This window comes from Talpa occidentalis, unplaced genomic scaffold, assembly GCF_014898055.3.
Source record: "Talpa occidentalis isolate TD23 unplaced genomic scaffold, MPIMG_talOcc4v2.1 talOcc4.15, whole genome shotgun sequence".
NCBI classification, from domain to species: domain Eukaryota; kingdom Metazoa; phylum Chordata; class Mammalia; order Eulipotyphla; family Talpidae; genus Talpa; species Talpa occidentalis.
The window spans coordinates 10,966,246-10,992,136 of NW_023601543.1; the positions used below are offsets into that span (position 1 = coordinate 10,966,246).

Consider the following 25,891-nt stretch of genomic DNA (forward strand, 5'->3'; position numbering starts at 1 on the left):
ATTGCACTAATGATGAATTTAAGCAGCAGAGTTAAAAGATTTTGAAGGAAAACAAGACCAGATACGGCACTTAAGAAAAACTACACTTTGCTGCCCTGAATTCCTCCCTTAGGAATATTAATTATGATCAATACCTCCTGTGACTTCACACATCTGTGTGATAGCAGATTCATCAGTTGGTACGCTCCCTAATTGCTCTGGTTCAGTAGCTGCTAATCCAGGCAAGCGCAACACCAGGGCAAATAGCCTTTGATCCCAACGAAAAGGTTCTTTGGTTAGTTCACTTCCAGGCAGAGGAGAATTCAGAGGAAGATGAAGCTAACAAGGCAAATTTGAAATGGTTCATCATAACAGTGTATACAAAAATGAAGAAGACTTCAATTTTCTTTCACGTACTCAATAAAATGAAGCAATCTTTCAAGGATTACCAAGATGGAAGGTTTGATCAAACTTATTCTTAACTGGAAATTTATGCCTTCCACAGAAATAGCTGCATATCTTTTGCCATTTAAATGAAATTTAAATAAATGAAATCTCACCTCTTCTTGAACACCAGCAGTAGTTGTTAACTTGTTGCCATCTGTGATGGTAATTAAAATAGATGGTTCTAAAAAAAATGGATTTCTCCCCTAAAATATATTTAAAAAGTATTAGAGCTGTGTAAAGTAATAAAATTTTATTTCAACTTTTATATTTGCCTTGCCAATTGTCTCAAGTATATGGAAAAGATTAGGGAGTGAAGTGGGTAGGAATCAACAATCTTTGAAGAGATAGCATTCAGAATGAACAGAGGAATTCTTATTCAGGGTCTCCCCAAACTATAGCACTCAAACAGCCTCTTTCTCTGCTTTCCAAGCAATCATAAAAGAAAGATATTAAAGAGATTATAATGGTATCAGTATCCATGCTACTGAACCCATTGATCTGAGTCAAAATCCTGACAGGGGCATTACTGACTCATGCTCTACAACCTGCAAAGTGCCTCTGGCTATTTTGAGCACACCTTTTGCAGTAGGAAAGGACAGTTGTGGCACAGCACAAGCTGCTCTGCCTTCCTCTTATTCTAGAGCTTGGGAGGAGTGAGGGAGTTAAGGACACTAAAAGTGTCTCTTCAATTGTCTTGTTCCAACATTTCTCAGCAACTTATTCATCCCACTCTCAAATGTCTGATGATCTGATGGGTAGGCAATTTAAACTATTTTATCATCAAGTCACATACAAGACTTGGAAATAGAGGGATCTATTTTTAAAATTTTGCATTTAAAAGATATATGAACCCCCCTTGAAGATTATGAAAAGTAGCAGAAAACTTAACCATGCCGAATTTAAAATTCTTACCCCCAAGGAACCAAAATAAGTTAGTTATACTCACTCAAAAAAATGTTTTACCTGTCCATAATTGTCTATTCCAGATATTAATCTATTCAGATTTAACAAATCAAATGAGGATCTTAGAGCTTGACCAAGAGTAGTCAGTCCAGAAGCTTGAAGATTTTTTAGTTCACTCATGAACGTTGCATGATTTTCCTTCCAACCAGCCTGAAAATCAAACATTTATAAAGAAATTTCTGATTATTCAATGAACAATACATATAGTGCAAACAACCACTAAACAGCAACTATCAATCCTGTACCTGATTAATAGTTCCTAATCCAATTCTATTCTCTATCTTAACTGATCAATTGGAACTCAAGCAAGCAGTTTCAGAAAGATCTGCCAGCGTTATTGACCAAGAGCAAAGAACTCAAGCAAACAATGCATTTGTCCATGTGACCAGAGGTCTTTGGCTCAAGAGGTCCAGTTTTCTATTTAGGGTCAACCAAATCTAACAAAAGACCTCAGTTATTTACCTTAGCTTGACACTGATGATGTGATGGAGTAAGGGGAAAGGAAGGAGTAGTTATTTTTAAAATGCATTGTTCTTGATAGAGACAATTAGCTACATGAATTTTTCTAAACAGATTCTTCCTCCCAAACAATATTTTCACTTTAAATGAGAGTATAGGGGGGATTATAGGAATAGAGCCACAACTATTTGGAGACAACCCTTTCTACATCTTCAAGCATTCAGAAAGCCCCAAATCTAGAATAAGAGGAGAAAGAAAACAAAAAAAAAAAAAAAAAGGCTTGGCAAAGAGGTAGCATCTCCTGGGCACTCTCAGTAGCTATGAATATCAGCAAAGAACCAAAGACCCAAGGCCAACAGCCAACATGCTGTGCTTGTGTGGTTTATAGAAGGAAAGATCATGTTGATTTGTCAGCAGTGGGTATAAAAACAAAGCAGCACACAATGTCAAGGAGACAAGCCAGAAGAAAGATGTAGCTAACAGCAAGTGGCAAAGGAATAGGCCAGCAAGGGAGGGAGCGGACAGCACAGCTTGGCAACTTGATGGGACAGTCACTTGAGTCTTGGTAGCCCTGAGGGCCAGCAGTGTGGTGTGCTGAATGGTGAAGTCATGCCAACCAGGCCACAACAGCTGCAGGTGGGAGGTAAGAACAAATAATAGAGATAAACTTCATATTTAGCTAAAGGCATATTGTCCATTGTCCATACAACTATAGCAAACACTATCTTTTCTAGCAATCTGGATCAGCAGAATGGCCAACAGGCAGAAAGGGGGCAGATTGTTGGCTGCACCCTACAATGAAGCATCTGCATGACCTTAAGCAAATCTGTTAGTTTCTTATTTGAAAAGAAAGATTAGATAAGCTGGGATTCTGTGTTAGGTTGTGTGTCACACAACCCTGAAGATGAGTGTCATTCACACCCTGAGAATGACCCCCTTTAGGGTTGAACAGCACACAACCTGCATAACCACACAAGTGGAGGTATTCCACAGCAGTCCAACAGTCTGGGATTCTGTGAAATTAAAGATGTGTTTAGTTTTTTCTTTTAATATCCATAACATATTATGCACCATCATAAAGTCAAAAAATGCAAACAGAACCACTGAACTCAGGGACTGTCTGTGCCTAGAAATATCAGCAGGTGATTATAAGTCACACTGAATTTAAAGACTAGCTTTCTTCTTTGGGGTGGAAGAGAAAGCTGTGCAGTTGGGTGGGGGCAGATAGCATTGATTCTTTTGTTATTTAACAAGTTTTTATGGACCAACTATGCCACGCTGGGCAGAATGCTATAGACACATGCTGGGCGTGAGAGGAAGTAGACCTTGAGGAGCTCCTGCCACACAGGAATAAGAAAAGTAGTTATGGAGGCTGAAGGAACAAGCAGCCAGAGAGTGAAGGAGGGCTTCTCACAGAAGAGGGTGCATTTGAGGAAACCTAATGGCACAAAGAGATGATTAAAAGGCTCCCCAGACTGATGTAAGGAGACAGTTCATAAAAGCACAGGACTCGCTGATCTGGGTACCTGGCAGAGGCAAGGCCGATAAATTTGTCTCTGACTGTAAAGTGCTTTGCACACCATGCTCAGTAGTTTGGATCTATCTGGTGGCCCTGGGAATAACGAGGTTTTTAATTAGGGGAGTGGCATGATCAGATCTGTATTTTAGCAAGATTGTTCTGCTGGGAGTTGGAGAATAAATTGTGGGGTGGAACGGAGGGTGAAGCTTGAGGCAGGGAAACTGGTTTGGAGACTGTTGTAACAGCTTATGAGAACAGTGATGAAAGCTGAGCTAGGGCAGTGGGGATGCAGAGGAGACTGCAGATGAAAGAATTTCAGAGTGGAGTCATGAGGATTTAGTAGCTAATTAAAGGGATGGGTCAGGGAGAAAGGGTAATACACCAGGCTGAGATTTCTGGCTTGGGCAAACCTGTGAATGGTGGGGTCTTTCACCCAGAAGCCACTTTATAATGTGACTTTTCTTTGGAGTTACTTCATTTAGCAATCTTACTTCCATACTGAGAATGTGCAGTTACACATTACAGCACCAACAAGTATTGAATTCCTGAGAGCCGCAGGATAGTTTCAAGACATGACTAAAGGAAAATGAGTGGACTACCTGATTTGGTAAACAGCTGGGATAAGCTTTGGGTACCACTTAATCAAGTATCGATACATTTTAACTCATCATTATTGTAAATTATGTAATAATGATGCTGATTGCTAGCTTTCTTACTCATCAATCTGTCAGAATAATTGCTCTTTTAATTTTCCTTTATATATGAATTAAGAGCATTTTATAAATAGTTTATGCATCTGAATCACTGGCATTCTGGACTTTTCTGTTTTGGTTAATTCTAATTCTTTGCAATGAATTGGATAATATGAGAAATTTGAACAACGCACCTACCTCAGTACTATGAAACATTTGGGCTACATTCGCTACCAAAAGCCATAAGCCATAAGCCTCTTAGTGTTGTCTAGCTCCTATTTTAAGAGAACAACTAATTACCCCTACGTCCATTTCTGAGAATACTGAGTGGGGAAAAAAAGGTCTGCAGATTAACTTAAATGCCCAGGGAACCTTATTAATATGACCCATTTCTCCCAAAAAGCTAATTCTGAAGAGTTAGTGGGAAAAGTATATATTTATACTTTCCACTCATTGCTTGGAATTTATTTTTTTCATAAAAAAATGAATCCAGGACAGCCAATTTTCATTCTTAATACACTCTTTTCTTTTGTAATACTCCAAAGATATCCTACATATCATGCCAGTACAACCTTTACTCCTGATAACTTCCATGCATTCTTACTGAACTTTATACCTTACAAAGCACTTTCACACTTCACATTTGCTTAGGACAACCCTACAAAATATGCATGGTCTTGCCACCACTATTTTGTTTTAACAAACGAGAAAGAAGTAAAAGTTAGGTCTATTTTACTTTGTGGGGTGGCAGTAGTGTCAAGTTCCACTCTAGATTTGCACTAGCTAAAGCAGTAGCCCTTAGTGGAAACAAGTGGAAAGTGAGCGCTTATAACATGGCTAGTCTGACTTGAGATGTGATGTAAGCATAAGACACATGGGATTTTGAGGATTGTAAAGGGTAAAAAAAAGAATGAAAATATTTCATTATGTTTATATTGATTACATGATGAAATGATAAGTGTTTGGATGTTTTCAGTAAAATCAAATATATTACAAAGATGTCACCTGTTTTTTTTAAATATGGCTACCAGATAATTTTAAATTTTATGTAGCTATGGTACAGAGATGTTCAGAGGGAGTTGAAGGCCACATAAGAGATCTCGCCTTGATTCGGTAGACAATACACTCATTACAGATTCCAAGGCTGGGGAAACAGGATCAAAGCAGTGTCTCAGGAAGATGAGACTGGGCAGTGACAAATAAGAAAGACTGGGGAAAGAGAATCTGAAGTCAGAAAAAGAGAAGTTAGGAGACTTGACTAGTAATCCATGCCTCAGGGAATCAAGGCCTGAGTTAGGAGGGAGCCAGGGGTTAGTTGAGAAACATTTTCAACAAACAGAATAGGACTTGGTGACAGACAGACCATAGGCCTGAAGGAGAGAGAGAGCAAAAGATGGTCACAAAGCTTCTAGCCTGCGAGACCCAAAGACTAGAGGTTCAGAACAAGGAGTAACCTCAGATGCGTGAAATCCTAAACGAAGAGTTTATTATATTCACAGGTCAAGTTTAAAAGTCTTCCAGAGGTAAAAGGATGATGATGATAAAGAATAATTATAGGTGATATTTATCAGTACCTTTGTGTCAGGAACTCACATAAGCTGAGGAGAGCATTTTTCATGTAACCTTCTCATCTGAGCCTCATGAGGGAGGTGCTATTCTTATCTCCATCTTACAGACAAGCTCTCTGAAGTTCAGAGAAGCTCAGCGAGTTTTTGTGGCTTAATGGCCCTGACACAGCTAGGATTTGAACTCAGGTGGTCTAATTTTAGACCCGACAAATTTAAACCGCTCTACTAAAGGTTCTTCCACCTATTCCACATGTTCACCTCAGAGATGGGTCTGGTTATATGAGCTTTTAAGTTTGGAAGTGGAATAGAATTTCCAAATTTCGTTTAAGCCTACCTTCCCCTGCTGTCTAAATTCAAACCACTTGGGTGTAGGAAGCAGTGACGAGGTCTGTTTGTGGCCCTCACAAACTAACCAGGCAAGTTGTTAAGAGTAAGTCCTTTACCCTTCCTGGAGCTGTTTCTGTCTTCAAGCCACAAAAGGGCTGAAAAAACAACTGGAGGGTCCCTGTTGTAGCCCATAATACCATACCTTATACCCATTCTTTATGTAGATCTGACTTATAGAAAGAAATACCTCTGTCTTAGCAAATAGGTGAATTTGGGCCTGGTTTAAATTTGTATAGTCAACTAAAACCCTCTTTGAATATCAAGAGAAAAGGTATGGGCCTTTCAGTCTGTCAGTGGCCTCGGTTCTTGTGCCAGCTCTCCCCACTCATTATGTAGGCTCCACTCATGTCACCACAGAACTGAGAGAATGTGTACTCCTCTCCTCAGAGGGGCAAAGTCTAAAAGAAGTATTTTGCTCTACCCTCTGCACCCTTATTCCCATCTTCTCATCTGACAGGTGGGCTTGGGCCTGCTCCCTCCAGGCCTGCTGCTAAAACTCTAATTTTCTAGTATGTTCTCTGACATACGGTTTTTAAGTGTCAGGCTCAGCCCCTACAACAGATCCATTGGGATGTCTGTCACATGTGAACCATTTGGAAGCTTTTTGCAAATACACATCTAGGCTCTATCCTCCAGAGTGGAAAAAGCCTTTTATCAGGAATAAAACTGTTATTTGGAACTCTGGCTGAGTCCTGTCTTATTTCTCCCTTGGTTTCAACGGAGGAGGGAAGGGAGGGTGTTTTTTAGTGGCTCCCCCAAACCTCAGCATGCTAATACTTGTCCTTCCTGAACTTCAGCCCATTTGGGGAAAATGGTTTCTCTGATTCATTGATTTTTACTTTTTTTTTTTTTAAAAAAAAAAACAGAAGAACCCTTTTCCCCATCAGGAATCCTGCCAGGAAGTATAAACAAGAGAGAGGTAAAAGCAAACTAACTGTCCTTAAAGGGATGTTGGAGGGGCGCAAGAGGCCTTTTGAAAAGCCCAGCTCTGTCTCAGGAGGTTACCCTTTACCCCTTTCTGTAAAAAGATCTCATTAGACCCAGTCTAATAATGTGCAGATTTAACACACATGCTATTAATTTCCCCACAAGGTAACAAAGATATTTAGGGCAGCTGACTAACTTTCCATAAGAGACGTGCCCCTTAAAAACTGTGTAAATTGAATATTTGTACCTCAACAAATGAAGAAGTAATATTCTCCAGGGTGGCAGTTAGTGAAAGGAAATGACAGTGAATCTTTTCACAGAGCAAAACTAATCCATTCTCTATTCTAACTTGCGCCGAGCCAGCCTCCCTCACACAGCGAGGGAGGCTCTTGCTGGAAGGTGCTACTTGCTACGTCCCTCTGACGTGGGGGCCGGTCACTGCACATACCCATTTTGGTCACACACACCTACAGTCTATCCGGACACTTCCCTGAACTGTCTAGTCCAAGTTCCTAGCTTGTTGGCAAGCCTGTGAAAGTGAGTAAAAAGCCTCCTTGGAATCTACAGAACTACGTGTTGCTCTCCTCTTTCACAGGAATTTTTATCTTTCATTAAAAGAAATGAAATCAGCTTGGTAATATAGGCCTTTTCCAATGCCATGTTAGAGACCTGGCATGGACCTGACCTTGGGCTCTTCTAGGTGGTCACAAACCAGATGATTAAAGGGTTTGAGTATTTTGCCAGATGTCACAAGTTAAAGCTGGAGTCTAAATTTAGCCAGGTCATCATTTTTCTTGTTGAAAGATAAACTATTTCCCTTTTTCCATCTGAGCTCCATAAGTTTGGAGGGAGGTTGCCCTGCGGCATCGCAGACAATGTGAATAAATCAATTTCAACAGCATTTTTCAACCAACTTGCTTTCTCCTCCAACTTAGCATCCTATGGTCTTTGCCATCACAAACTGTTCTTGTGTTGGTAAACGGCCCAGTGAGATAGAACGACACAGAAAAATATGAAGCCCTGCTTTTCCAATCAACTCTTTCCTGAAGAGACAAATGATTTTTCCCTTAGTCTTTGCCCTTAGTCTTATATGGAATATTTGTGCGAGTTAAAGCTTTACAACTTCAAGAACTTTCTTCTCACAAAATGAACTCTTATTCTGAAAAAATATAACACAAAGTTTGTCCTCATTAGGGCAAACACAATACTGTGACAGCTGAATCACCTTGGAAGTTTAAAATGTCTTTTTTTACAGATAGTCCACCTAGAAAGCAGTTTGTTAAAATTGTGAGGAGTGCATTTGGAAGACCCTAAAGACAACAGAATTACTTGCTTCTTGTACCTCTTTTTAAAACTTTCTTCTTGTGTTATATTTTCTGACCCTGTCTGGTGCATTTCCCCCCTTAATAATATCGCAATTTGGCCTAATCTCGCTTTCTTAGTTTCATCACTTGACGCAAAGTACTGGTAAACTTCTAGGTTCAAAGGAGGCATTCTATCATCTGTGGTTTTGATGTGGACTAACAGAGCTTTTTCTCATAAAATTCCTTGTTTTATAAATATCCAGTTCTCATAAATCAGAAGGAGAAAGACAAGTATCAGATGATTTCACTCATATGTGGAATATAAAGAAACAAAGCAAAGGAACAGACAAAACTAAATAAAACAAACCCTAGAAATATGACTGCAGAACTGAGTTTCCCAGAGGTCGGGAGAGGGGGAATGGGGAGCACTAATTGACTGTGGTAGGACTACTGGTGCCTTCATGGTGGGTATAGTGACATATATCCACAGAGGTGTGAACCTGTACCCCTACATCCTATACAGTGTTGTAAACCGATGTAACATCAATCAAAATATTTTATTCTAAAAAGGAATAAAGTTTCCAACTGCTGTGCACTTTTAAGCTTTACTTCGTAGAAAAGAATGTTCTTTTTGAATAAATAGCAATATTAGAAACAAATTCAAGGAATATTCATAACAGGAAATATATTACTGTCATACAGCAATGAATTTTGTGTTTCATTCATGAAATCAAAATTCTTTATTTCAAATGGGGTGGTTAATAATTGTGTCATTTCCTATCTAACTCTAAAAGTGTATAAATATGAAAAGGGAAATAAAAAGATTACCCAGTTCTTTTGGATTCTTTTTTGTCAAAGTTACTTCCCCAAGGACACTTCTTAGTGTTCTGAACTTGCTAAAATGCTCTGTCCATTTCATTTGGTTGATAGGTTCTCTTCTTGAGCACTCTGAATGCTATCATTCTGTGGTTCAGTCCCCCAACTTTTAATCACACCCTTCAGGAAACACTACCAGTCAAGATCACAAAAAAGAAATCTAGTTTATATAGAAGCCTTCTATTTTTTAAAAACGGTTCTTAAGAAATTGCCCCCCAGGGCCTCCCCGGTGGTGCAGCTGTTGAGCGCTGGGTTGCGAAGCTGCCCGCGGCCTCTGCGGAGCCGGTTCGATCCCCGGCTGCTCCCCGGCCACCAGAGGAGGGTCCCACATGGCGCGCAGACCTCTCCTGCCGCCCGCTGCTCCCCTCAGCAGTGTACTTCGTCAGTCTGCCTGCTCTGCTCCCCGCTCTGGCTCTGGTGAGTTCTCTCACCCTCCCGCACTTCTGACTGTACCCAGTGCATGTATAAACAATAAATAAATAAACAAACAAACAAACAAATAAATAAATAAAACATGCCTCTATAAAATTAAAAAAAAATAAATAAAAATAAAATTAAAAAAAAAAAAAAAGAAATTGCCCCCCAATATATTGCAGAAACTTTAACAATTCATGCGCTGCTGAATAGCTTTTCAGCAGATGGTTAAACACACCCAGGAGCACATATTTTTAAGTAAACTGGGTTAAGAAATGATTCACAGTTTGATTCCACTGATAAAAAATTCAACATTTTGTGTTACAGGTCTTTTAAAAATGCCTACTGAGTTTTTTTTAATGCCTAATAATCAAGGATTAGTCTAAAATATCTGTAAAATGCATTTGTGAGTTTTCAATTCTTACCCCTAGAGCATTAGGATAAAATTATAAAGTGACACACCTCTCAGAGTTCACTTGAAAGCACGATAAGATCAAAAGAAATTTGATCTTCACCAGAGCATGCTAACATGTAGAAAATGAATTTTAGAAACTTTTCTCCTCAAAGAGTCAATTGCTCTGGTAGTGAAGGAAAAATATCTTAGAGTTGCAAATAATTTACCAAACTTGGTCAGATATAAATGTTAAATGTTTCCTCTTACTTTCAATCGATTTCAACTATAATTATTGACCAATACCTTTATAAAAAAAATACACACACACAGCTATTTTACAGACCACATGTTCAATTGTTTAGATGTTCAGTTGTAATAGGAGACATTTTTATGAACACACAAAATAGAAATGAACAAAGGTGGCCCTGGAAAAATACACAAGGACTGGAGGGAGACTAGGCCACCCAAACACAGCAGAGTTGAATAGAGGTGATAGCACAGTGGACATTCATCACTGTCTAAATACTTTATAGCATATCTTTCCTCCAGACTAATTTTTTATTTTATTTTATTTATTTTTTTAAAGATTTATTTATTTATTCATACAAGAACCGGGGTACAGGCCAGATGCGCAGGAGAGTGAGAGGATTCACCAGAGACAGAGCAGGGAACAGAACAGGCAGACTGACAAAGTACACTGCTCAGGGGAGTAGCGGGCAAGACAGGAGAGGTCTGCTTCCCTATGTGGGACCCTTGCTGGCTGGCTGGGATCGAACCGGCGCTGCAGAAGCTGCAGACAGCTTCACAGCGCGGCACTCAACTGCCTGCGCCACCAGGGGAGGCCCTCCAGACTAATTTTTTAGATGATTACCTCAAAAACCTTTTTTTTCTAATTCTCTGAGGATAAGAAATGAAAAGTCAAAAATGTACTTTGCAGATATTTTAGACTCATCATTATTTGTTTAGCCACCTTTAAAAAGCTGTTGTTCAGGGCCTCCCTGGTGGCGCAAGGGGTTAAGCACAGCATTATGAAGCTGTCCGCAGCCTCTGCAGCATGAGTTCGATCCCCCGGCTGGCCAGGGAGCTACCCACGTGGCACAGCAGACCTCTCCTGTCTCACCCACTACTCCCCTCAGTAGTGTATTTCAGCAGATCTGCCTGTTCTGTTCCCCACTTTGTCTCTAGTGAATCCTCCCATTCCCCACACCTCTGGCCTACACCCCAGCTCTTGTATGCATAAATAAATAAACCTTAAAAAATAAAAAAATAAAAAGTTGTTCAGTATGGTGGTTTCTCAAAATATTAAAAATAGATTTGTCAGATGATCCAGCAATTACACTCCTAGATGTCTACCCAAATAATACCAGAACATTAATTCAAAGGGACATAGGCACTCCTATGTTCATTGTAGCCCTATTTATAATGGCTAAGTTGTGGAAACAATCTAAATGCCCAAGGACAGAGATAGATGAATAAATTAAGAAGATGGCACACACACTGGAATACTACTCAGCTATAAAAAAGGATGAGCACTTGCCATTTTCAACAGTGTGGATGGAACTGGAAGTCAGAAGCAAAATGACAAATACCAGATTGATTTCACTCATGTGCAGTACAGAGATACAAAAGAACAAACCAAACCAAACCAAACCAAACCCTAGAAATTTAACTACTGAATTGAGGTTATAAAGGGAGAAGCGGACAAGTTGGGAACAAAAGGAGGAGAGGGCCCAATGGATTACGGTGGAGGACTTCGGGTGCCTTGGTGGCAGGTGTGGCATGGTCACATACATCTGAAGAGCTGTGATCCTATACCCCTAAATCATACATAGTGTGGGAAACCGATGTTATCTGAATAAAAAATTACAATGAAAAAATACAATTACCCAAAAGGCTATTGTTTACATTATAAAAGTAACATACTTTTATTGTTAAAAACCCCAACAGAAATGCAAAGTTAGTCTATGTCTTTGCCAAGCTCTCAGTTCCACTCTTCAGAGGTAACCATTGATAAAATATGTCCTGAACTGTGAGTGGCAAGTAAAAATGAGACCAATAAGATGGAGTAACATTTACTGATTTAACCGCGAGTGTGTGACACAGCACATTAAGCACAGTCAAGAACTGTTTTCTAAAATTTAAAGTAATTTTGAAATCACCCTGAATCCCAAGCCTCTTTATTCCACATCCTGCCTTTGAGTAATACAATTCTCTCCTGTACTTTTTGGGAAGAAAAGTAGAAATAATGTAGTTTAATCCCTTCACTTTACAGATAAGGAAACTGACTCGATAAAAGGTTAAGTGACTTGCAGGTTGTGTATCCATCTAATCAGCAGCAGACTTCAGCTAAGAACTTGGGCTGCACTTTCCAATCCAGCACTCTTGACAGAGCTGCTAAAGAAACACAACTTGCAGGATGGACATGACAACAGATGATGTGATTTCCCAGAAAAGCTACACTGTGACCACTTAAAAACCTGTCTTTTATTAAAGTACCATGAGCTTCTATCACAGCTCATAACATCACTAAGAAATGGAGTTTTCAGTATCTATATACAAATGTGGTTTTTTTAAGTGGAGTTTTCGCTCTACATATCTTCAGCATCCTCCTACAAGAAATAAACAGAAGGGACCCCCAAACCTTCCAGTTCTACTCAGAGTTGCATTAAAGGCTAGTCTCCCTAGAAGCCTATTGTCTACTGTTTAGTTATGTGAGTTCCCTTCTGCAGAGACAAACGCAGCCTGGGCTTCTGATTAAACAGCAGTGCCTCCAGGCAAATTTAAATCCAAACATCTTGGTCTAGTTCAGGCTAATCGACCATTAAAGGTCATAGTCCAGCTACCCACGCCCCTCCCCTTGTGCAACTTTTCATCGTTATAAATTTTAAAGCACCTTTGTCACATCCTGTCCCTCAAGTCACACCTTTAATGGAATTCACTCTCTCTCCTTCCCCAAGGCCTCCAGCTCTCCCAGCTCTCTATCTCCTCTTTGGTTAACTACCAGCATCAGAAATGGGGAGCACACTCCGGGGGTGGAAGACACAGGTTTGGCTGAACTGCAGAACTTTTATGTGGAAATGATGGGAAATGAGTTTATACGGACATGTGGAACAAATCCAGATGGTTCAGAATGGCAGGCTGAGCAATTTCGACTTGATTCCATAGGTGTGGGGGCTCTTTGAAAGTTTGTGTAGGGGGAATGAGATGCTGAAACCAGCTTTGATTTTTAGAAATTTTGCAGTTGGTGTGGGTAGTGAGTAGGAATTTGAGAGACACTTGGTAGACAACACAGAAGGTTGTCATCGTATTCAAGGCCCAAAAGGCCAGGCCATGGACTCAAGTGAGGACAGCTGAAATTGAGCTGAAGGAACATATATTACAGACATTTCCAAGGGATGATAGATGGAGCTTAGAAGGAGTTGGAAGGACAGGTTCAAAGCTGAATAATGCCAAGCTTTCAATCCTGGGAGTTTCCCCTAAAAGGCAGGGAGTACGGCAGAGGAAATAGGTTTTAGATTCAGGGATGCTCTCTGATATGCTGACTCCGAGCTGGTGGCAGGATAGCCAAGTGGAGATGCTCTGTAGTCAGCCAGGGGTGCGGGGTAAGACGCTGAAAGTGGAGTAAAGTCCATGCAGAAGGAATATTTGGAACTATGCGTGAGACTGGATACATTCACCAAGGAAAAGAACTTGAAAGATGGGAAAGAATTATCAGAGAAAGGGTTAGAGAAACAGAAGTGAAGGTGATGTTTCTGGGAGGAAGGAGCAGTAACAGTTTCAAATGCAGTGGAGGACAGAGTATAAACATTAGTCCATTGACCCAAGTAGCAATAGAGTAAATCCTAAGATTTTAATAACTCATATCTATTTTTTTTCATTAGCACTCTATTTCTTACTTACAGAAACATAAAATGTTTTGAGTCTTTTGTTCAGTGGCATTCAAGTTCAGAGTTTGTGTCTTAGTACTATGTTTACTGAACTACTGGACTGACAGGGTGGGATATAAATAATGAAAGAACAGGGCCTCCCTGGTGGCTCAGGCGGTTGAGCGCCGCACTGTGAAGCTGTCTGCAGCCTCCGCAGCAGAGGTTCGATCCCAGCCAGCCAGGGAGAAAACCCACATGGCGCAGCAGACCTCTCCTGTCTCACCCACTGCTCCCCTCAGCAGTGTATTTCGTCAGTCCGCCTGTTCTGTTCCCCTCTCTGTCTCTGGTGAATCCTCTCACTCTCCTGCACATCTGGCCTGTACCCCGGTTCTTGTATAAATAAATAAATCTTTAAAAAAAAAGATTAAAAAAAAGGAACAACTGCCATTAATGAATAGCATAATAATCAGGTTTTAATATGCAGATCTCTATTTTCTATGAACGTCCTCCACTTTAGTACAATAGTCTTACTAGAACTTTTCTCTGGTTCAATATCTGGTGATGGTAGCAGTGAGGCCAGAGGAGAGCGGGGACCTGGACGGAATGAGGACTGGGCCAGGAGGCGAGGCACCGGCCAAGACACAGAACTCTGCAGCGATGGAATGGTGCATTCAGAATGGTGCATTTACAAAAGCACGCCTGCCTTGCCCACAGGTTTTGGATTACAAGATACTGCATGGTTATAGCAACACACAGGGAAGATCTTTCTTTTCCCTATAAGAAAAACATTTATCACGACACTGACAAAGTGAAAATGGCAAATCCATTTCTGGAGGCCACCAGACAGGCAAAGACTACCACACTCTTCCCTTATAGCCTGCTCGGCCTAGGCCACCTAGGTCAACCGCCACCCCCAATGGATATATTATCTCAAGCTCCAGCAGCTGAGAGTCCTGGCAACACCACATCTGTCCCGAGTAGGGCCATAACTCTGGGGCATCAAAGGCCCAAGTGTTTCACAAACAATATACCATGTTATTCACCTAGAAGTAGTCAGATAAATAATAAAAATGGTAACACTAGAAGTAATATTTTTTATTCATTGAGTGCTTGCTATAATACCAAGCACTGTTATATCAAAAGTAACTATAAATAATAGCCCGATAATTGTGTCTTACAAAACACAGTTCCAGGACATATATGAGAATGAGAAAATACCAGAGAGAAGTTATTAAAAGTAATGCTCTATCATGATTCACAGAAAAAGTGAAGTGGCTCATTACTTAACACTCTGGAATAGAGACAGACCTGGGTTACCATTCTTTTGTGCTCCTTAACCTTTCTGGGTCCCTTATCTGCTAAATGAAGATAACTAGAATACCCGGGACTTAGGCTGGTTGGGAAGATGAATTAAATAAGCACTACATTCGTTGGCACTTTGCCCTGTACATAAGCATTACTCAGTAAATGTCAGCTGCTATTATTAGAAAGTTATTAAATTATTGTTCATTATTATAAGGAAGTAAATGTAAGTGAAATTCTATCTGTGAAAGCCAGATAATACCTTTAACTCTAAGATGGGTTTTAGAAGGATCCCAAACTGGGGCTATAAAACTGGTACACCTTGTACAGAGGCTGTTCATTAGCATATCCGCGCTTTCACCCAGCCTTAGGATTAGGTGTTAGTATTTATTCCTTAAATGGAAACCATTACAGTTACAAAATAGAACATAATCACTCCCATAATCCCCACTAGAGAGGGACAGAGTTTAGAGAAAGTAATAATCATGCAAGCCCTCCTGTTGTGTGAGCTTCCTCCCTCCTTTTAATGCTACGGATGACTTCCCATGATAGAAGAGAAAGGCTCTGCTAGGGAACATCAAGAAAGCCTCTTATAAGAGAAGTGATACAAGCCCCTTTTGTTTCTTAGTCTTACACTATGCTAAGCTAGAGAATTTATCCTTTATCCTGCTTTTCTTGATGAGTTCTGTTCCTGGGAATGCTTGGAGCCAAGGAGTTATATAAATCTATCAAGGAATATGTTATATATTTCAAAAAGCAGGGAATATTTAGTGCATATTACAAATAGAATTTGGTATTACTGTAGTTGCATTAGGAGTTCACATATAGATCCAATTGTACTGAGTTCAGGAGGAAAAAAACATCTAATTCAACCAGTTGGATCACCAGCTATATCCAAAAGTCTAAGCAACCAAAAGTGGCTTTCAATACAAACAAGAATGGGATGCTTTTGTAGTTTGTCCCAGGGCCAAAGGTGATCAACCTATCAATTCTGAACTTTGTGATAACCTTTGGTGCACAAATGAGTCCTTTACAGACTCAATTTAAACAGAGAAGGGATCTTCCTTCGGAAACAATTTCTAGGACCCTGAACATCATATGTATCTTAAGAAAGAATATAGACCAACACTGCTATCTAACAGAAATATTGTGCAAACCACAGGTATAATTTTATAATTTCAAGTAGCCACATTAAAAACATAGAAGCAGCTGAAATTAATAATATTTTTATTGAACCCAATACATCAAAAATACTATGGTTTAAATTTGTAATCAATATAAAACTTGTTAGTGAGCTATTTTATAACTTTTTTGTACTAAGTCTTCAAAACCCAATGTCGAATTTATACTCACAGCACATCGTGATTCAGACTAGCCAAGGGCTAGTCTCAAGGGCTCCATAACCACAAGGGGCTAGTGGATGCAGTGCTGAGCGGTGTAAATATAGCCAATCTAAAAGAGTAATCATGGGTACATCAGAAGGGCCACCCTCACTGCCATTTCAGTCCCTCACCCTCTTTGCTGGATCCCTCTGAATGGCCTCATCCCTTACTGGGACCACTAATCCACCAGAGCTGTGAGGCAGGAAGGAAGTGTTGTTAAGACATCACCTTGGAAACCCAAATGCACTTCCCAGAAGAAACAACAACAAGCACAATAGCTGTAAGGCTAAGTGACTTTAAGGGTTAAAAACGCTTTCCTGGTGAGGAAGGTCTGGGAACCTAATCACCATCTAGAACATTGTATCCAGGAGCTAGCCTGTCCCAGGCCTCCAGCAGCACACAAAGGGACTGCCCACATCTCTCTTTACACTCTGTGAAAGGGAACTGGAGGCCATGTTTACAAAGAGTTTTTCATTGAGGATTTTAAATTAAACCCGTCAGTTCCCTTCTTCATTCCTGTCCATGCTCCGCCCCCCATGCAGAGGATGTTCAATCCTGCTTTTCCCTGGGAAGCATATCTTGCCCCCCACCCAAGACCTGAAGCAGCTGCTCCATTTGACCACTCTGTGAAACCAACAACCCTGTCTTCAGAGCGGTTTTAATTATCTGCCTGAAGCAAAGGCAAAGGGAAAAGGACAATGTTTGTCCTTTCCTTATGCGTGTCCTGCCCTCCTGCCATCCCTCCCATCTCAATCCCAACTTCAAGGTCAAAAGCTCTCAAGCAGCCAGCACTAAGGCAACTAAGCAGTTTCAACTACAGCTGCTGGGCTTCCCCTACCTTTGAGTCTCCCCTCCCTTCAGCCCACCTCAAGATATGTTTCAGTTTAATGATAACCCAACAAGCACCCAGCCAACTAGCCTTGATCTAGCTCTCTTCAAATCCACCTCATAGCAATTCATTCTGGGAGAAAAGTACAATCTGCAGCTTGCAGGTTTCACAGTTCCTTTGCACGCAGTGTCACCTACTCACAATCTTGACTGGATAAACTAAATTCTCACTGTATCCTGTGTGCCCTCCCCGCTCCAACCCATTGGTTAGGAGTGTACTGTTCTTTTTTTTTTTTTTTTGGAGGGGTAGCACAATGGACTGTGGGTCTTTTGGTGGTGGGAGAGCTACGGTGACCACACCTGAGTGGAGGAATCCTACACTGTCAAAATACTAACAAGGATGTAAAACAATGGTACTTCATTAAAAAATAAAATGAGTCCACTGTTCTTGACACCTCTCACACCTTCACCTACACTCTCCAGTCATCTTTCCCCAATGATCCACCTTAAGACCCTTAGTGACTAAGATCACCTCTTTTACTATTCTGATCTCTCTTTGGGCCAGGTCTTTCTTGGTGTTACCTTAAGCCCCTATAACACAACTTAGTCCAGAGAGGGTGTTTCATGGACAATGAATGTACAGTAAATGAATGCCGAGGTCGCTGTAGAAAAAACCCACTGTTTGACTCATTTTCCAGAAGAAACACTATTTCTATCAGATCACTACAATGGTGATAAAATTTAAACCTGCAGTTACCTGCAGGGGATGATGGGGTTGCAGGAAGATACAAGTGGTATTTTCTGGATTGATGAGCATGCTTTGTATCTTGGTCTGGGGTGGAGGTTACATGAATATACAAAGATTTTAAAAATGCACAGTCATTCAGGTTGTATTCTCATGTATATGAATTATACTTCAATAAGCAAAAGGAAGAGGACACAACTGCATTGGTCTTGTGAAAAATGTGATTCAACCATATTATAAACCCAAACCTAGATGAAAATGTGAGCTGTAATAAACATCGACCATATCAAATTGTTAATAGCAGTCATCCTCTGAGGAAAAGTGAAAATGGGAAGAGGAGGACTAGGCAGCACTCACACTTACATATTGCTTCAAACCTTTTTTCCCCCTAATTATCAAATCCCTGTTAAAATCTAGGCATTCCTTCAGATACTAGGGATACAAATGCAGCAAAGTTCAAATACGTGCCCCTAAAGTGTTGACATTAGGGAAGCTAACACGAACACTGGCCATCACCATACACCATACTGTCTGCTGTGGTTAAGATCTGGACAATGTGTGAAGGTCACAGAGGGAGTTGTTACACCATTTAGAGTAGGGCTGGGGCAGAGAGAGTGTCAAGATGACTTTTGAGAATGTAGACTGAAGAGTTGAAGCATGTCAGGCCAACCAGTATGCCCCAGGCAGAGGAAACAACATATTCAATGGCATAGAAGCAAGAGGCATAGTGATGATGGAGAGGATACCCTAAGATTTCATTGTGGCTGGAGCCTGCGGTCCATGAGAAGAGAGTGGAGAGACATGATTGGAAAGGTTAAGAAAGGACCAGATCATGAAGGGCCTAAGAAGTCAGGGGAAGGAGTTTGGATTTTATTCTGAAATGTAATGGGAAACTACTTAAGGATTTTTAATAGGGGAATGACATTTTATTTTATGTTAAGATTAAATGATCTAGTAGCAAGGGGGAGTGAGGCAGGGACTCAGTGGCGAGCCAGAGTGGAAGTAGAGAGACCATCCGAGTAACTGCTGCAACAAAAGTATAGATGGAGACTGAAGAAACTTGAAACACGGGAGGAACAAATAGGGACGAGTGGGTAGAAGACAGCTTCGGCATACAGAACAGACAGGACTGCCTAATTTTGTCAGCACTCTCCAGTCATCTTCCAGGTGCCACCTTCTAGACGGCACCTAGTCTGAAGATAGCACTTACTCTTTTGCCCAGAGATCTAGTTTTCTACTAATAACATTCTCCTTTTTTTCAAACAAAGAATATTTTATTCAGTGCAAAACAAAGCCATAAACTAAAGTACAACTAGCAAAAGTGGTATGCACATGAGTGATGAAGGGTTAACTGTATAAGCTAAAGGTCTGACTCCTCTGTCTTCTGCTCTTCTATTAGAGGAAAAGCCTTCTCAGATACTTTACTCCCAAAATATTTCCCAATAAACTGTAGTTAATTTGTAGGTTGCCTAAAAATCTGTAAGCATTTATTTCCAATGTATGTATGTATGTACACATAACATTGTATTACATCCCCAGGACATAATTATTTTATAAATGAAAGTTTGTACCTTTTGACCTCATCAACCCATTTTGCCACCCCTTGTCCTCTGCCACTGGCAACTACCCATCTAATATGTTCTCTGTATCTATGAACATAAAGATATTTTTTAGATTCCATACAAAAGTGAGATTATACAGTATTTGTCTTTTTCTGCCTGACCTATTTCACTTACTATAATGCCCTAAGGTGCATCTATGTTGCTGCTAATTGCAAGATTTCATTCCTTTTAGTGGGTGAATAATATTCCAGTGTGTGTGTGTGTATGTGTGTGTGTACCACAATTTTTTTATCCATTCACCAATTGATGGACACATAAATTGCTTCCCCATCTTAGCTGTTGTAAATAATGCTGCAGTGAATGTGGGAGTGCATATATCTTTGTGAGTTAGTGTGTGTTTTTTTTTAATAAATACCCAGAAGTGTAACTTCCAGATCATATGGCAGTTCAATTTTCTACGGTGGCTGCACCAATTTACATTCTCACCAGTGGTGCACAGCGTTCCCTTTTCTCCACATCCTCACCACTACTTTTTATTTCTTATCTTTTTGATAGCACTCATTCGAACAGGTATGCATTGATAGCTCATTGTAGTTTAGATTTACATTTCTCTGATGATTAGTAATGTTGAGCATCTTTTCAAGTCCCTGCTGCCCCTCAGTGTATCTTCTTTCAGAAAAAGTCTATTTAGATCCTCTCTGCTCATTGTTTTAAACTTGGGTTATTTACTTATTTGCTATTGAGTTGTATGAGTTCTTTATTTATTGTGGATATTAACCCTTATCAGAGATATGACTTGCAAATATTCTCTCCCATCTGCTTTTCCATTTTGTCGATGGTTTCTCCTTTTCATGTTTCAAATTAACTATCATTACATGCCTCAAATGACCAGTGAGGAAGATGAAAAGGAAAGGAGATCAGGGGGAAAACAATTCATCATGTAAGTCAAGGCTCTGCCTTTGTGGCATTTTGTGTTTTTAAATGCACCTTCCGTTGTCTCAGGTTACTCTTACAGGCCACTTACTACTCTTCTACCCAAAGTACTTCCTCAGCTTCCTAGCACAGGAAAGGGTCCCCTAAAAGCCACACCTATTCCAAATAAGGCCCATAAAATACTCATGGGCATATGAAAAGTCATGCCTTAGCTAAAATACCAATAAATGTTTGGGACACAGACCATAAAAAAGCATATGTTTACTTCCTAAATCTGTAAGCCAAATGCTGCTTTTTGCTGCTACATGTTGACAAAGGCATGCAGATACCAGGAAGCAAACTGCTACAGGATGTGAAACAGCAGCACACAAGGGGACATTTACTATTTCAAATGCTCTGTGTTTTCAAATTAGACTGGGATATGTCTTTGATACATCTCTTCCTATTTATATATAAAAAACTTCTGTCCACCATTTACACATGTGTTTTAGCTATTTCTAGAAAAGTTACTTTGTTTTTTTTTTTTTGTTAAAAAAACATTTTGGCTCTTTGTCAAAAAAACACTTCTTCAATAAAAAAGAAATCATCTTAAGAAAGTAGCTTAAAACACCAAACTATTTTGAATACTTGCATTATTATATACCCCACTTTCTTCTTGGCACCCTCAATTTTGCTCAGTTAGTAGTAATGACAAGCATACCACTGCTATTCACTGAATAAAAGGAAATTATGATTCATAGCAAAACAAAACATCCAAGACAACAGGACCTCAGCCAAAACTATTAAGAGCAATTATACTTAAAAAAAAAAACACTTTTAAACACTGTGTATTAATCTTATGAGATTACACTGGAAATTTTAAAACACTAAACAACGTTTCATCCTACCTATGTACAGTAGAGATACCACTGTCTAAAGGTAGTGTTGATACTTCGGACACTATGTATAAAACTTGTCTACAAAGCAACACTTGAAACAGATGTAGTCCATTTCATATGTTTTCGACATGGTCCCCAAATCAAACGTAATTCCATCCATGCAAAGCTGACTGCAAGTAACAGGTATGACTAATTTTAAAAGAGCACACAGCCATGTCCTACCGGGTATGCAGTAAGAAGTTACTAAATCCTCGGTGAAATGCTATATTCACATACTCAACGGTATACATTAGTGAAAAAATTCAGTCACAGTAACTTTTCACAAGATTTATTGTCAGAGCTAGTAAGTGGATATACTGGGAATAGTTCCATGCCTATTAGGACAAAAAAGCCTCCCAACCAAATGCACAAATCATGCCCCATTGCAACACCAACAGAATGGAATCTTTTACTAGAAAATACACTGCATTTTGCAGTTTGTAGAGTTGGATATAACCACGACATTAGAAATGAGCAGTTATTGTGAGAAAAGATGAACAGTGGCCCTCCAATCTTAGAAAAACTCCACATTATCTACAGAAAAGTAAGCTACAAATAAAATACTATGTAGCATCATTTTGCTGAAAGGTCCTCCAACTCTTAATGAAGAGTGAAGTTTTAAGCAGGAACTGAGATGCCTGCTGACAATCAAAGACCCATTTGATAATCAGTGTGACAGAAAACAGACATTTATGGCTCCCAGCTACTAGCAAGGGAAAGACTAGTGTAAATTTTAAGAAAAATTCACCAGATGTTCTAAAATTTCAGACTTTCCAAAAATCACACACACACAAAACAAATAGTTACCACATGCTGAGGGGAAGGTCAGAGCCCGCAGGAGAGAGTGGCTGAAAGAGACTCAGAAAAGGAAAATGCTACTAAGATATGGCATATTTTAGGTAATTCAGGTATAAATGGCAAAATGAAAAGAAAGTCAGATTACCGACGATTTCTTAGCACATGTAGCTATGAAAAACTAAAACAGAAAACCTATAATCTTGGAAAAGCATAAAGACTAAGATAGCAAAGGCTATAGTAATAAAAGTACTGCAAGGTATTTTCCCATAGCTGATCCACAAAAGAAAAAATATCAAACTCAATTTGGAAGAATGTTTTTTTACTTTAGGAAAAAATGTATCCCATAAGATGGCAAGATAAAGAGTTAACATGAAATTTCCACTAAAACCAAAATCCAACTTTCCCCTCTGCTCCCAGAACTATGCAGAGCCTCTAAAAAAGCATGGATCATTTACACAGTCACTAAAATTTTTTAGTATGACGGCTATGTGGCAACCTGGAATAATTCATGCCGAAAATACGTGGAAAAAGCAGAAGAGAAAGTAACATGCACCCCGTGGTTACACTAATAGGTAAAAAGATGTAGTGGTGGGTAAGAGGGGATGAGGCTTTCTTTTTCCTTTCCAAAGAATCTATAAATATTGCCACGTGAGTTTTATAGATCAAGATTCATTTTTAAACTACGAGTATTGGTATTCAGAAAAAATGTTTTAAATAAGTTATTCCTTTAAAGACAAAAAAGAGACACTGCTTTGTAGCTTCTCCTTTTTACTACTTCAAATTAAGGAGAACTTTAAATGACACACTACAAATGAGGAGTTCTACCTGTATTAGTACTTATAGGGTGCAGACGTTCAGACTTAGGATGTTCAAACATCTGCTTTTCTATGTGAAAAAAAAACCAGTCACACCCTTTTGGGAAACTGACATTTTAAGAATGCTTATGGCATTTTGAAAGCTGTCTACTTGCTCCGTTTTTCTAAATAGACAAATCAAAAACTGAAAACAAAGCATGGAAACCAGCAAAGTTTTAAGAGGAACCTATGAATCCAACCGCTAACCTAAATTACAAGTTGAAAATTAAAGTCTCAATGGTCTGAAGGAACACTCTTTGGCCACCTCTGGGCTGAAACTGATCACCACAGTTGCGGACTGCGCCTCCCCATCCATCGCTATGAAGATTAATTCTGGGGGGAAAAGGGAGGGCGTCTAGCAAAAGACGAGAAGGACTGTGGTAATATATATTTTAAATTGCAGTATGCAAGCTGGACTCTTAAGGAGGTTGATTTAATGAGTGCAATTTTATCGGGTCACTGCAGGCAAAGCAAAGATTTATCTCCTCAGCATTAGGAACGTAAATTAACCGCCGCACGGAGGTGAAGTCCTCCATACTTTTCTCCTGTGGGTCAGAATACTGCAGATCAAATCGTGGAAGTTGACTAGTATAAGTGCGTGAGATGGAGACCTCTTCCAGCTTCCTTCTATCCCCTGGATCAATTCCTACTCGGCTAACACAAACCGCATTTGTGATGTAAATAGGTAGGCCGGGTCCCTACCTGACGGGTTCCCAAGCGGCATCTCCGCGCCCCACCCGTCTGGGCTTCCCAGAGCCTCCAATGAAACTGCACGTACGGTAACTAACGGAGAGGGTTAACCTGAGCGACTCAGAAGAGCAGAAAAAGAGTTCTCAGGGTCTGAGGGGTGGGAGGCTCGCTTGGGGACAGATTTTCCATGAGGTGGGGGTGGGGACGCGGCTGCAGAAGTGCGACGGCGGCAGGCTAGCCCTGCGGGCGGGCGGCGGGCGGCGGGCTCCGCCACGCTCGCAGCAGGAAGGGGAGGAGAGCCGGAGGGAGAGAGGGAGAAGAGGCAGGGAAGAGCGGGCGGGCGGCCGGGGAGAGGGCGGGCCCGCCCCGGGGAGGAAGGCGGCGCCGACGTGGGGCGGGAGAGGCGGGGCCGGGGCCGCGGAGGGGGGCGGGGCTGAGGGCGGAGCCCGGGCGGCAGGAAAGCCCGCGCGCCGGCCCCGAGCACCTCCGGGCGGAGTCGCGGACGACGCGGGCGGGCCCCTCCGCCGCCGCGGCGCGTGGTGCGCCCCGAAGGGGTGGATCCGCCCTGTAGCCTCCCTCCGGGTCTCAGGCCCTCCTTCCCCTCCCCTCCCTCCTTTCCATCTCAGCAGCGCCCTCAGTCTCCCTCTCTGGCTCATACAAAAGCAAAATGTCCGCCATCTTCCGAGGCGGCTGCGGTCGTCGCCGCCGCCGGCCCGGCAGTCCTGCGGCTTCTCCCCGGGGCTGCCGTTCCCCGACTCCCTCTCTGCGATCTCCGGTGCCGCAGCTACTCGGAAGCCTCCGCGGGCACCGCTCCGCCCGCCCTCTGCGCCCCCTCCCGCACACCCCGCCGGGCGCCGCTGGACCACCTGGGGCGGGGGCGAGGGGTTAGCAGCTCCGGGCGACTGGCTCCTGCTTCCCGCCCGGCCCTCCCCACATGACCCCTTTACCTTGAAGCAGTACGGGGGTTCGTCGTAGGTGACCAGCATGTACCTGTCTCCGCGGCTGGCCGGGTCCCGGGCGCGCAGCTGCAGGACGAGAGATGACGGAGGGGGCCGCGAAGGGAAGGAGGGAGGAGGGGACGACACAAGCGTTACAGAAGCACCCAAATCCCCCACTACCCCCATCCCTCCGGAGCTCTTCCCATCTCTCCCCTCCCCTCCCCTTACCTTCAAGAATAACTCCACAGCGCCTTTGGCAATGTCCAAATAGGAGGTGCCCAGGTCAGTGCGCTGGTTCATAGAGGCGGACGTGTCTATGAGGAACAGCAGGATGGGCATCTTCCCCCGCACCCTGGGCGCCGCTTCCCACTCTCCTGGCCCTGTTGCCCTCACTGCCGCGTACCGACACCTGAACCCTCAACTCTCACAGAGCCGGGGCGCAGGGGGCAAGAGGAAGAGGGGGAGACAGCACGGGACGGGACGGATGCAACTGCTCCGGGTCTCCTCTCGCTGCAGCCCCACCTCCTCTCCCTCCAAGGGAACTTGAAAGTGTGAGCGTGTGTAGCCCTCGGGGCCCTCCCCCTTCCTCTCTCCTGCCACCACTACTGCCGCCGCAGCCACAGGAACGACTGCCCAAGCATCCGTCCGCGCTCACTCAGGCGCTCGCCCCAGAATGAGAGCCGTCTCTGTTCACCGACACACAACTTCTGTCCGCTCACCTACCAGGGCACCATGTGACTAGAACCCACGCCATTGGCTGCCAATTATACTGTATTTGCATATTCATTAGATGACAGGCAAGGGGTGGGGCTTGGGCATACCCTGGAGTTGAAGTTTGAACCCAGGCAGGGTAAGAGGAAATGTTCAGGACCCTTTTTAGGATTCTCCTTTAAAGGACTTGGAAGCTGTTCGGATGCTTCGTTACCGTAGCGTGGATGGATTTTTTTTTTCTTGTTCTTCGAAGATGATGTGAAAGGAAAAGTGAGCCCAAGCAACAGTTGTACAGAAGCAGATGCTTGGACAGGCTGCACAGAAAATGCTTTGCTAACTGCAATCGATCAATCCTGCCAGTGCCTAAGACCAAAACATTTCAGAAGCGGCAAATTTCTTTCCTGGCAAGATTACCCACATTCCTTTACATCCCTCC

At 41.7% G+C, this 25,891-nt stretch overlaps 1 protein-coding gene across 6 annotated transcripts in view; it reads right to left on the reverse strand.

Annotated features, from left to right (window-relative positions):
• Positions 1-25,464, reverse strand: part of SAGE1 (sarcoma antigen 1) — a 54,519-nt gene extending 29,055 nt beyond the window's left edge. For 5 of the 6 annotated variants that reach the window (XR_005125418.2, XM_037511891.2, XM_037511888.2 and 2 more), the window contains exons 1-5: positions 24,973-25,464; positions 24,754-24,831; positions 1,390-1,539; positions 540-629; positions 135-318 (exon numbers count right to left, since the gene is read on the reverse strand). Coding sequence is in view for 5 of the 6 variants with exons in the window: in XM_037511891.2 (XP_037367788.1) it covers positions 135-318; positions 540-629; positions 1,390-1,539; positions 24,754-24,831; positions 24,973-25,083 (613 nt within the window). In the remaining variant the exon portion in view is untranslated. Of the gene's footprint in view, positions 1-134; positions 319-539; positions 630-1,389; positions 1,540-23,818; positions 24,035-24,753; positions 24,832-24,972 lie in introns of those variants that run through there. The other variant, XM_037511889.2, reaches the window with a different exon arrangement.
• Positions 25,465-25,891: the final 427 nt, after the last annotated feature.